The sequence below is a fragment of the Berghia stephanieae genome, chromosome 2 (genome assembly GCF_034508935.2).
Source record: "Berghia stephanieae isolate SIO BIC M18660-M18661 chromosome 2, UCSD_Bste_1.3, whole genome shotgun sequence".
Taxonomy (NCBI): domain Eukaryota; kingdom Metazoa; phylum Mollusca; class Gastropoda; order Nudibranchia; family Aeolidiidae; genus Berghia; species Berghia stephanieae.
Genome location: NC_088361.1, coordinates 95,594,008 through 95,606,507, shown reverse-complemented (window position 1 = coordinate 95,606,507; position 12,500 = coordinate 95,594,008). Strand labels below are relative to the sequence as shown.

Below are 12,500 nucleotides of genomic sequence, written 5' to 3'. Positions count from 1 at the left end.
ATCTGTTTCTTATTTTAACTAATTCCCCTGTGTCTTACCTTTTCTTGGGTGTTTTAATTGTAATTCTAAAACTTTAGATATCCCATTCTTTTCATTTTACTTGCGCTGATATGACCTAAAATGCTGCAAGCGGCGTAGAACACTTAAAATCAAACAAACAAACATAACAAATATTTAAAAAACCCCAATAATAATGATAATATTAATAATCACATTTTCTTATCGTATTTTGCCTGGGCCTCCAGGCGCTTAAGAGGATGGTTTGAAAATAGTCAAGACTTCATCGGGCTCGACCTCGGTCCCTTTTCATTTGAAGCGAATGCTCTACCAACTGAGCTATGGGGATCCTAAACTACAGACATAGGTCGAAAAAATGTATATAATTTGGACATCGAGCCAGCGTCAAATCTTGTGTCATTGAAGCTGTGACGAAATGTCTTTTACGTAAGATTCGCCACAAATGCCCCAATATTACCTTATACAGAAAAAAAAGAGAAAGACTTAGGCTCTGGCAGCATACTGTAATCCAAAAGGTCTCTGGTTCGAGTCTCTCTTCATTCAATTTCATTTTTTTATTGAGCAAGATTATTAACCTCCAATTTGCTCACTTGCACAACATGGGTGATTCCTGTTGACATCAGACAACTTGTTTGACCGATTATCTATATTCCTTCATGGAATGCGTAGGCGATGGTATCTAATGATTAATAATGAGACGATGCATGATTATCAACTGTGAGTAGATGGGTCTTTTTAGCTTCATTGCTTATACACAAATAATGTCCCAGGTTTGAAAGATTTTGTCAAGATGATGGTCCTTATAAAAAAGTAGTCCTTCAGAGCCATTGGGCCCATGGAGCCAGAGTTTATTCCGGTTTCTATAGCGTGAAACTAACAATAGCAATTGCTTGCTATCGTTTGGATAGGACGCTAGTCTATCGCAAAGTACTTTCCTCCAAATCTAACAGATCCAGCTACCCATTCATTGCTGAGTGGACAGGGGGGTCAGAAAAAATCTCGACTGAACCCGAGCTTTTGGTCCCTTTCTGTGTAAAGCCAGTGCTCTACCAACTGAGCTATCGGGGCCCCTATTATATTGACCGATATTTGAAGGACAATTTTTGTGAGCAAAAGTTTTAAAACGTGCATTTCCAGAGTTCCGCAGAGAACTGGTTAAATTGACCAATTCTTTCACCGAAAACTCATATTCCTCTCATTCCTCACTGTATCCAGCAATGTTAAAAGTGACTAGTGGTTGGACGGGTGACAGGGATCTTGGAAAATTTTAGTCCCGGTTTTGTGTGCTCATGGAAAGCAATTTCCACACATTACCTCAGTCTACTCAAATGTAAATAAATATCTGGCTATAGAAAGCGACGGATATTTTTAGAGTGTTAGTACGAAAAGGAAGCTTAATAGGCGACTGATACTGTATGGAATAAGAATATAATTCCATATGGTCTGCTGTGGGAATAAATGGAACGCTGTGAAGCGCATAGAGCATGGGTAATCCGTGGAAATGCTCTATACAAATGTTTACATTTATGCATTTAATAATCAGCCCAATATCGTCGATTACATTTAACCATTTAACTACCGAACTCTGGGAAAACTCGTATTTACAGATTTGGCCAGAAAACTCGTCCTTCAAATATCGATCGATATAAATGACCGTCATCTTGGCAAAAACTCTCAAATCTGGGACTTCGCGTCGTCCTATATTTGAGAGTTTTTGCCAAGATGACGGTCATTTTTATCGATCGATATATTGGAAGGACGAGTTTTCTGGCCAAATTTTTAAACACGTTTTTTTTCCTAGGATTGCAGCAGTTAACTGGTTAAAAGTTATCACGTTTTCTGTTGACATTACCATCAATAATTGATGCCTACAATCCAGCATTTGATGGTTTGTAGTTTGATGACAGCACTGTGGTCAACCATTACACAGCAAGGCGTCCCCTAGATCTTACCAAACCATTCGCTATTTAACCCCTTCAAAGTCTGCCTCTCTTGCAGTCGGTCAAAAAACGTCTTTTGTGTATGGTCATTATTTTCTATTGTGCGTGTCATCTAGTGCAGCTATGTGGTTTAGTGTTATGACACTCGGTTTTGGATCGGAAAATCCTGGGTTCGAACCTTGCTCGGCGCATAGTTGAGTCCTTGGAAAAGACTCTTTACTCACATTATCTCACCGTACTCAGGTGAATACCTGGACGTTAACAGCGTTGTCTCTGTCCGCAAAATTATAATATCGCCTAACAGGCGTCATGTCCCGTCCTATATGTTAAATGTTGATGTTTGCTCAGGACCCCTTGTAAAGTGCTTTGAGCACGTTTAGTGGATATTGCGCTATATAAATGCTCTAGGTTTTTTTTCTTCAAAGTACTACAATCCAAAGGCGTTCTCTCAAGGTCGTGTGGCGGTTTTACAGTCTTGCTCGGAATTCTAAGTTTAGGAATACTAAATTATTACAATGTATATCCTTTTAGTTTTGGGGAAAATCTTCATTTTTAACAGTACATTAACAATAGATTTCATGAGGGGTCCCGATAATTCTTTGCAAAAAAAGTAACAAAAAAATACTGGAAAGTTCTCGAAATATTCATCCATCGGAGGCATCCCGTTTTAATAATAAAATTTGGCTAGACTACTCGTCATTCAAATATCTATCGATTTAAATGAACATCATCTACGCGAAGTCCCAGGTTTGAGAGTTTTTTTCCAAGATAAGGGTAATATAAATCGATCGATATTTCAAGAACGAGTTTTCTGGCGAGATTTTTAAATACTTGTCTTTTCAGGGTACGGCAGATAACTGGTAAAAGGTTTTGAACTATTCTCCAACATCACAATCAAATCATGATTGGTTCAAGTTTCCACTTACTCTACACGCTGAGTTTCGGCATTGGATTGACTCTTCTGCGAGTACCCGACACTGTTGCGGAGGAGGAAACTGATGCTCCAAATAAAATAGAATCAGGACTTTTCACAACAATCAGTGGATGTGAACAAGGCTATTTATCAAGAAATTCCTATGTCAAAGCTACTGTCAGATCCAGAACTGGATGTGCCCTTCGATGCCTGTCGGATCCAACATGTTTATCAATCAACCTGGCTGTTGGGAGGGTGGGGGGTGATGCTTGTATTTTATACGACGCAGCAACTCATTCGTGTTCTGACCTCACAAAAAGTACGCACTGGACTTACTTGAGGTATGCATGACAATTAATTAAATGTGTTGCTGGAAGAGTTCATATTTTCTGTAAAATGACGACAAAATAATGAATCGAACAAAGCAAATAAAGGAGAAGAAGAAGAAGAAGAAGAAGAAGAAGAAGAAGAAGAAGATGACGATGATGATGATGATGATAATAATAATGATGATGATGATGATGATGATGATGATGATGATAATAGTAATAATTATAATGATAATAATGATAATAATAATAATAATAATAATAATAATAATAATAATAATAATAATAATAATGATGATGATGATGATGATGATGATAATAATGATGATATAATAATAATAATAATAACAATACTACTACTACTACTACTACTACTACTACTACTACTACTACTACTACTACTACTACTACTACTACTACTACTACTACTACTACTAATAATAATAATAATAATAATAATAATAATAATAATAATAATAATAATAATAATAAGGAAGAGGAGGAGAAGAAAAAGAAAAAGAAAAAAAAGATTAAGAATAAGAATAAGAAGAATAAACATTAAAAGTAGAATTAAAACATGGAATTCCACGATATAGGTCTAATTGTGAACTTATTAGATTAAGAATCAACAAGATATGTCAATAAAATGTGACACTATTTAAATATAAGTTAAACCTAAAATGCATCCGAACTGTTCAAATTTTATTTAATCACTCTGTACAAGTAATGATCTTTTCCAATACTAGGCTGACCAATTACAAAGGCGACAGGAGAACTTCGCTAGAGTCAGCTGGAACCGTGCCTTTAAAATGCAATTACCAGGGATCTTGTTATGATCAGAAATGCGCCAATTGGGAGATGGTGTATGAAATAATAGAAAACACGGAGGTCTACGGGGATAAACAATGTTTAATGCAGGCCATAAGTCGAGGTGCGTCTGTCAGGGTCGCTTTAAAACTTACGGATGGATTTTACCACCGACTTACACCAATAACCTATTTCATAGGCCCATCTGAGGACAATACAAATACTGTATACTTCCACTTCATGCCACGTTATTATACTCTGTACGACAAGAGCTACAAACAATCCAGAACATTCAAGGACTACATCGGGATGTCTGTAGCTGGTAAATACACAGTCCGAACATATTCTATAGAAAACATTAAAATGAGAGAATCCGTTCAAGACAAACTATCCGCCATGTTTTTTATTCAGAACATCTCCTGCGCCCTCGGTGGAACTCCAGCTTACACTGTCAGTTCGGGGGATGCAGAAACTAATAACGACATCCAAGAACTCACCTACCCTTTGAGCAGAGGTGCATATTTCATTGTCAACTTGAAAAACGGTAATCAAATAACTTCAGTGCTTGACAGATGGTCTCGTTATGACGTAAAAACACAGGGTTTTGTAATCATAAAATACCAAGGAGAATCATTTCTGGATGCGTCGCGTTTGACTGTAAAAGACCCTCTACGACGCCATTACACAGTAGTCGCATCGCATGGTCTAGTCATGGAATCTGAAGAAAACGCGATGACGTCAGAAGTTTTGTCTTCATTAGAATTTAAAGACGATCAAGTTTGGTACGCCGACTTGTGCTGGCAGTTGGCATTCATGGTTTTCAGCAATGGTTCAGAGCATCGCGTCTACAACAGTGATTATTTGATGATAATGTTGAAGCAAGGACGTGCAGTTCGATTACAAACGTTTGATAATGATGTTGTAACTACTTCGTCTATTCAACTAACGAAATGTAGCGGACAGACTTGCATGGCCTTCTCTGATGGTCATCCTGCAATGAAGGCTTCTGAGGGGCTCTTTGAATTCAACTGGAATGAAACAAGCTACAATGAACCTATTCTAACACAGAGCGCTGGCAGATTGATCATTTCCTACAGCACAATGTCATCCACATTCAAATCTAGCAATGTACCAGAAGTCTCTTGGTTTGTGGACTCCATGTTCCATGAAATTGTCTTTGTAGCAACTAAAAAAGAGGTCGTAAGAAGTAAGTAATATTTTTTATCCTTATCCCCCATTTCCTCTCCTCTTTACAATCCCTCCCCTCTTCATCTACCCCATCTCCTCCTCCTCCTCTTCCTCCTCGTACTTCCAATCAACATCATCGTCATTGTCACGAGTTCTGTCTTTTCTTCAATATGTTGTTTACACCTAGACGTTTAAAACTGAATGTGACGCACGGTCTCAACACGGTATTATACAAGAGATCAAACATTGATTAAAAAAGCAAAATTGAAAAAAAAGTGAAATTTTAGTTGTTATCACTTTCACTGGTTTGAGTCCTAAAAAAGACTGTTAATTCACATTGATGGCTTGTGACACCTTGAATTGCGCTTTGAGCACTTTCACTGGTATAAGTGCTTTATAAAGAGGTTTTACTTTGTCACACTTGGGGTTCGAAGATTACACAGACTGTCCAGTTCTACTACTACTACTACTACTACTATTACTACTACTACTACTACTACTACTACTACTACTACTACTACTACTACTACTACTACTACTACTACTACTACTACTACTTCATGAATAAAGTCTAAATTTGTTACATCCCTTAAAGGCATCATGTCTCGTTCTACATATTAAATATTTCTGTTGGCCATAGACCTCTTTTATAACTCCTACCTAGATCCATGTATAGTGGCCATTGCACTATAAAAATACTAAAGTTAATATATATATATATATATATATATATATATATGTATATATATGTATATGTATATATAATATATATATATATATATATATATATATATATATATACATATATTTATATAAATATATATTATTAAGGATTACGCCGACTGAGGACGTGTAAAGAGACACAGAAACGAACGTTTGGCCACAAAAAATGTGAGTGACAATCTGTATTCTATATATATATATATATATATATATATATATATATATATATATATATATATATTACTGAAGGACTTTTACTTTAAATTACATCTTATACAATTCAATTGACAGATCATGCAAGCGACTTCAGCCTTACTGGTGCCAATCTACGAATGGTAATTATCTGCAACGAGAACAGTTTTGACAATGCACAGATTGAAGAAGTTATCCAGCATAACGACAATATAGAGTTCCACACACCAATCTTCATCGTGTACGCTCCTGCGTCAGCAGCAAATTGCCAGAACTCTGAGGTCACCAGATCCAAGCTCATCCTTCAAACTAACCCATTTACCCTCAAAGAGACAGTCTGGACAGCTGATTGGCGGTTTCATTGCGCAATCGACCATGACATTGACTTTGAAGAAGTTACAATTTTTGCAGATTACATTGAAGCTCTCACAGATGTCGGTAATACCAAAGGAAAGAGCGATTAAAAAAAACCCTTATCATAATAACGGGGACGAAGTGGCCGAGAGGTTAAGGGATTGCACTTCAAACCGGAAAATCTCTGGTTCGAAATATTTCTCTCTCGTCTATCTGGTTTTAAAATAATGTATTTATAATTTTAGTGATTTTTTGTTGTTGGCTGAAGAAGGATTTTGAGCTTAAAACGGTCAGTGTTTGATACTTTGTTCTTTTTTTTTTTAAGCTGTTATAACTATTCTTTTTTTTAACATATCGGTGAGGCTATGTGTTCTACTGGAATGACACTCGTCTTCGTACCGGTAGATCCTGGATTCGATCCCGCCCGCCCTGAGCGGCGCGTAGTCCAGTCCTAGGAAAAGGCTCTTTTCTCACATTCCATCACCGTACTCAGGTGCAAAATGAGTCCGTGATCGTAAAAAGCTCTGTCTCTGTCTGAATATCGCCTAAGAGGCGTCATGTCTTGTGCTACATCTTAGGTGTTGCTGTTGGCTATGAACACCTTGTAGAGCTCTTTGAGATAGTTTGGAGGGTATTGCGCTATACAAATTCTCGAGTTTTAACAATTTTGTTCTTTTAATTTTAAAATTGCGTTTTTAAACTAGAGCTTATATATAGAGCAATTTCCACTACATGTGCCCTAAGCGCTTTGCAAAGGGTCCCTGACCAATAGCAACACGAAAGATGTAGAACAAGACCTCTTAGGCGACATGACAATTTTTTTTCCGACAGAGACAACGCTGCTAACAGTCAGGTACTCATTTTACACCTGAGTATGGTGAGATAATATGAGTAAAGAACCATTTCCAAGGACTCAACTATGCGCCGAAAGCGAGTGTCATACCTCTAGACCACATATCCGCACAGCACGTTTTTGTCTCGGATCAAAGGACATTTGCTATTTATGACCCAACATCTCAAAACGGGAAGATATCGGGATGAACTGGCTCCATGAAATGTAATTTTAATCAAAGTTTCGAAGTTTATTTAATCTTAGGCGTTCGCCAATAATTCATACAATTTGATGACAACATACATGAAAGTGAGAAAAAAAAAAGGTAAATGGAACCAAAAAATAAAATGATACCATTAATAACCACAGAAATATAACAACTGTAATGCCACCAATACTTACAATAATAATAATAATAATAATAATAATAATAATAATAATAATAATAATAATAATAATAATAATAATAATAATAATAATAATGATAATAATAATAATAATAATAATAATAATAATAATAATAATAATAATAATAATAATAATAATAACAATAATAATAATAATAATAATAATATAATAATAATAATAATAATAATAATAATAATAATAATAATAATAATAATAATAATGCAAGAAATAGTATTTATTCTTCACCACAACGAAAAGAAAATAGCCACAGTTTTCATATTTATTATGGAGCAGCGTGGCTCAGCGGTAAGGTCTTTTCTTGGTACCCGAAAGGTATCGAGTTCGATCACCCGCCGCTGCGCTGTGTGTGCCTTAAGCAAGTCACCTCGTCCAAGTTCAATTTGTTGTGCTGCACTGCGGCTAACACCTGGGTTATTCCAGCCTTCCCTTGGAATAGACTCTAAGAGACAAATTTCTCTTACGGGATGAATAAAGTGAATTTTATTTATTTTTATTTATTTTATCTGTTGCTTTAAATTCAAGTTCCAGAAGCAGCAGCTTCATATTATGGTGGAGCCATGATAGATAAGTAGTGTGGAGCCCGGGCTGGCCGAAGCCCTTCGGGCACCGGGTTTGATCTCCATTCCGTCACATAATATCTAGGCGGGCCGTTCATGGCGCCCGCGTATTATATCGCTCGACATCCAGGATGGTCCAGTGAAAGTCAACCGGGATTACTCCTTTGTCCCTGCCTGATATGCCTCAAGCACTCCCCCCCCCCCCCCCCATCAACCCACCAACATTAAGGTGGTAATCCAATAGATGTGAATTTCCAGTACCTAGTTCTTCTCTATATTATACTGTTTTGAGTCGGTTGGACACATTTCTTACCATTTCAATTCTAAATTCGTTTTGAGTGGTCTGCAGACCTGTCTAATTGAAAAAATGTAAAAATCGTTGTTTTTAAAAGTTAAAAATAATTGTAGTCGTCATATTCAACTTCACAGATCAACAAGTTACCATTACAATGATTAGAGAGCATTTCCAAATTCTTATAATTATCTAGCCCTATATCATCAATCAGTTTAATGACTCAGAAATGTATGTGGAGTTCTGAAATTAGAGCCAACATTTCGTAATTCTACGAGTTTTTCGTAATATCTAGGCAGGTCTGGGTTTGAATCATCCCTATACGTTTTGAGACAGTTGGTCACATTTCTTATCACTTCAATTCTAAATTCGATCTGAGTTGTGCCGCTATGTGGTCTATAATAATAATAATAATAATAATAATAATAATAATAATAATAATAATAATAATAATAATAATAATAATAATACACATTTATATAGCGCTCATTCTCGTGTAAAACACAAGCTCTGGGCACTTTACAATATAAATATCAATTTTAAGTGAAATAAAAAAAAATAATAACAACAATAACAATTCATAGCCAAATCAAGGATTCATATAGAGTTTAGTGGTATGACACTCGCTTTCGGATCGGAAGGTCCTGGGTTCGAGCCTCGCTTGGGGCATAGTTAAGCCCTTGGAAAAGGCTCTTTTACCTATTTTCTCTCACCGTACTCAGTTGTAAAATGAGTTCCTGACATTATCAGCGTTGTCTCTGTCCGAAAAAAAAATGTAATATCGCCTACCAGGCGTCATGTCACATCCTACATGTTAAGTTTTGCTGTTTTCTAGGAACCCCTTGTAAAGCGCTTTGCACGTTTAGCGGATATTGCGCTATATAAAAGCTCTAGTTTTGAGTGCTCTGAACCATCCCGGTATAATACCGTTCTCTCACACAAGGCAAATTGAGCTACAATTGATCATTAGAGTCTCATTACAATACGATATAGGCATCAACTGTCGTGACGTCACTTCCCTCGTACGGACGCATAGTAACTTAGTAACTTGTTCTAAACTATCGGAACAATGGCGGACGCCCTTATGAAATGCTTCTCCGACAAGCTAAAAGTGTATCCAGAGGAGAAAAACATTATAAATCTGATCATGTTTTGACTTTTATACATTCTGATCACATGACATGTGAAAAAAGCTCTAGCCAGCACGAAAAATAAAATGTACCAATTTTCTTTGTTTAGAACTAAACTGCTGGTTGCTGGGCGGACATGACACCAGACTATTGAATCCTATTGATCATTAGTCTCATTACAATACGAAATTGGCGAAGGTAACATTTAAAATACCGACACAAGTCATTGAAAAGCGCAGCGTGGCTCAGCGGGACGGTCTTTGCTTCGTACCCGAAAGGTATCGAGTTCGATCACCCGCCGCTGCGCTGTGTGGCCTTGAGCAAGTCACCTCGCCCTACCTCAATTTGCGCACTGCAATGCGGCTGACGCCTGGGTTATTCCAGTCTTCCCTTGGAATAGACCCTAGGGACAAATGTCCCCTATGGGATGAATAAAGTTTATTTTATTTTATTTTATTTTATTTTTATATTATTCACTGAGAAGATCAGCATACAAGTCTTGAGTCTAGTCTTGAGTTCATTTTTATATAGCGCTATTATCACTTAACGTGCTCAAAGCGGTTTACATGGGTCACAGACCAATAGCAACACGTAACATAGAGAACGAGACATGGCACCTGTTATGCGTTTTTACAAATTTTTCCCGATAGAGAAACGCTGTCAACGACCAGATACTCATTTTACACTTGAATACGGTGAGAGGATGTCACTAAAGAGCCTTTTCCAATAATTCAACTATGCGCCTAGCGAGGCTTGAACCCAGGATCTTCCGATCAATACACATTTCCAAGAATTTTGAAACAGGAAGAGTAGAAAGCGTGACGTCACGACCTCTCTGCTCTATCCTTTCTTTAAAAAATATAGCATTGTGGAGAACATTGTGCCATTTGAGTCAAAAAAAAAAATAAAAAAAAATTATACGGTGCACAACTCTCCTGAAAGATTGGGAAATTAGAAATGTATTTTTTTACAGAAAGAAAAAACTTCCTGTCCCATCATTGTTTATGTCTATTTACCTTATCTACGCCATTCACACTACACATCTCTCATTCGTCATTAGTGTCTTATTCGTCGTGTTTTGTTGATTAAGGGGAAATCAGAAACGTCCACAGTATGTCTTCGTCTATTAAATTGAAGCTTACAATTCAACACTTATCGTTATTTTTTCCTTCGAGCTTCAAGCAGCAACATTTTCATTAATCAACCAGCACCGCCAACGGAGGTGCATAAAAACGGTGCGTTTTTGTACACCTCCAACGGAGGTGCATAAAAACGCCACAAACATGATCACAGTACTGTAAGGTAAGTTCTCGATCCAAGGATCGTCTTTCAACTCTGCTCACGTCTGCTACTTCAGGTTTATTTTCGCAGTTGATTTTCTTACCACAACCGGTTTTCACACAAGGACAACTGTATGTTGCTTTGTCACGGGTCAGAGGCTATAGTAGCTTACACTTAATGTTGGGCCACCCAGAAAAATCTACAGAAGATGTACCAAGTTACACAGACAACGTTGTTAACCAATCTGCCCTCAATAAATGATGGTGGGTACAATATCGAATGAAAATATTTCCAAATATGCTGTTATGGATAGTTGTTGGATTGGGGAAGGAGGGTGAGGAATGAAAGATGAGAGATAAAAAGATTTTAAAAATTAGATGACAAGGATTTTAGAATAATATTATATAAAATCATAAAATCAAACCAAACTAATATTCAAAATAGCCGAACATTTGAAACAAATACATTTTCTTATAAAACTGTATGCAATATTTTTTTTTCTTCTCAAACCCAATTCCTCTTTAATTACTAAGAAGATAAACGACATTTGGAATTGAACCAAGTACAAGACAACTTGAGCCAACGCGACAAAGGGAAACAAAAGAAGATAGAAAATTAAAAAAATAATTTCACTTTCAATCAAAACCGATATTTAAGTACAGAAAAGCGGATTGCTCTTAAAAGCTTATCTTAACCTTAGATTAATCCGTTTAAAACTCTGTGATCCACAATTTACATCCCATTCGGCTTCATGAATTCTAATACCTTTCGATTTCGTTTCGCTTCAAGGAATAGTTTAGTATAAATTTTTTTTTCATTTTTCATCACATTCGGATTTTTGAATTCTAATACATTTCGATTTCGTTTTGCTTCAAGGAATAGTTTAATAACAGTTTTTATTATTTTTTGTTTTCAACCCATTCGGATTCCTAATACCTTTCGATTTCGTTTCTCTCCGAAGTATCGGTTATATAATATGTATTTTCCCCCTGTTCATCCATTAGAAAGGGTATAATCTTCAATCCACACCTTAATCATAATGTCTCAGAAAGCCATGGCGTTCCGGCGACGTCTACTTATACGGAGGTCTGATAAACCAAATTGTTTTCGGGCCCGTTGTTGTAATATAATGGAAATACTCTCAAACAAACGTAAAATATTGTCTATTAAAACAATGTTAAATCAAGTCCATAATTGCCTTCGGTTATCGGACCTCCTAATATCGCGTGGAAGTTTGTTCTCAAATAATTCTTGATTTATCCATGTGTGACAACCAGATTAGTGCAAATCATCATCTTTTCAACACTGAATTATAAAGATTCAAGTTAATTTTTTTCTCATTTAAGATAAGGGCTTGGGAAAGGTTATTTAATTTACTCAAATCAGCTCCATACTTAGGTGAAAATAAGTACCTGACCAGTTATAGCGTTTCTTCTCTTCAAAAATAAAAAGATATATTAGCGCCATTACATGGGTAATATCTCGTCTTACGTGTCAAATAAATATTAAATATAT

General features: G+C 36.4%; 2 protein-coding genes across 2 annotated transcripts; both read left to right on the top strand.

Moving 5' to 3' along the window:
• Positions 1–2,725: 2,725 nt before the first annotated feature.
• LOC144964054 (uncharacterized) lies at positions 2,726–4,864 on the top strand. The gene is made up of 3 exons (XM_078897996.1): positions 2,726–3,212; positions 3,947–4,784; positions 4,832–4,864. Exons 1-3 carry the CDS (start codon positions 2,860–2,862, stop codon positions 4,862–4,864), a joined length of 1,224 nt encoding a protein of 407 aa, XP_078754122.1. The 5' UTR covers positions 2,726–2,859.
• A 58-nt stretch (positions 4,865–4,922) lies between these two features.
• On the top strand, positions 4,923–6,584 carry LOC144963787 (uncharacterized). Its single transcript, XM_078897725.1, has 2 exons — positions 4,923–5,214; positions 6,210–6,584. Exons 1-2 carry the CDS (start codon positions 4,977–4,979, stop codon positions 6,572–6,574), a joined length of 603 nt encoding a protein of 200 aa, XP_078753851.1. The 5' UTR covers positions 4,923–4,976; the 3' UTR covers positions 6,575–6,584.
• The last annotated feature ends 5,916 nt before the right edge of the window (positions 6,585–12,500 follow it).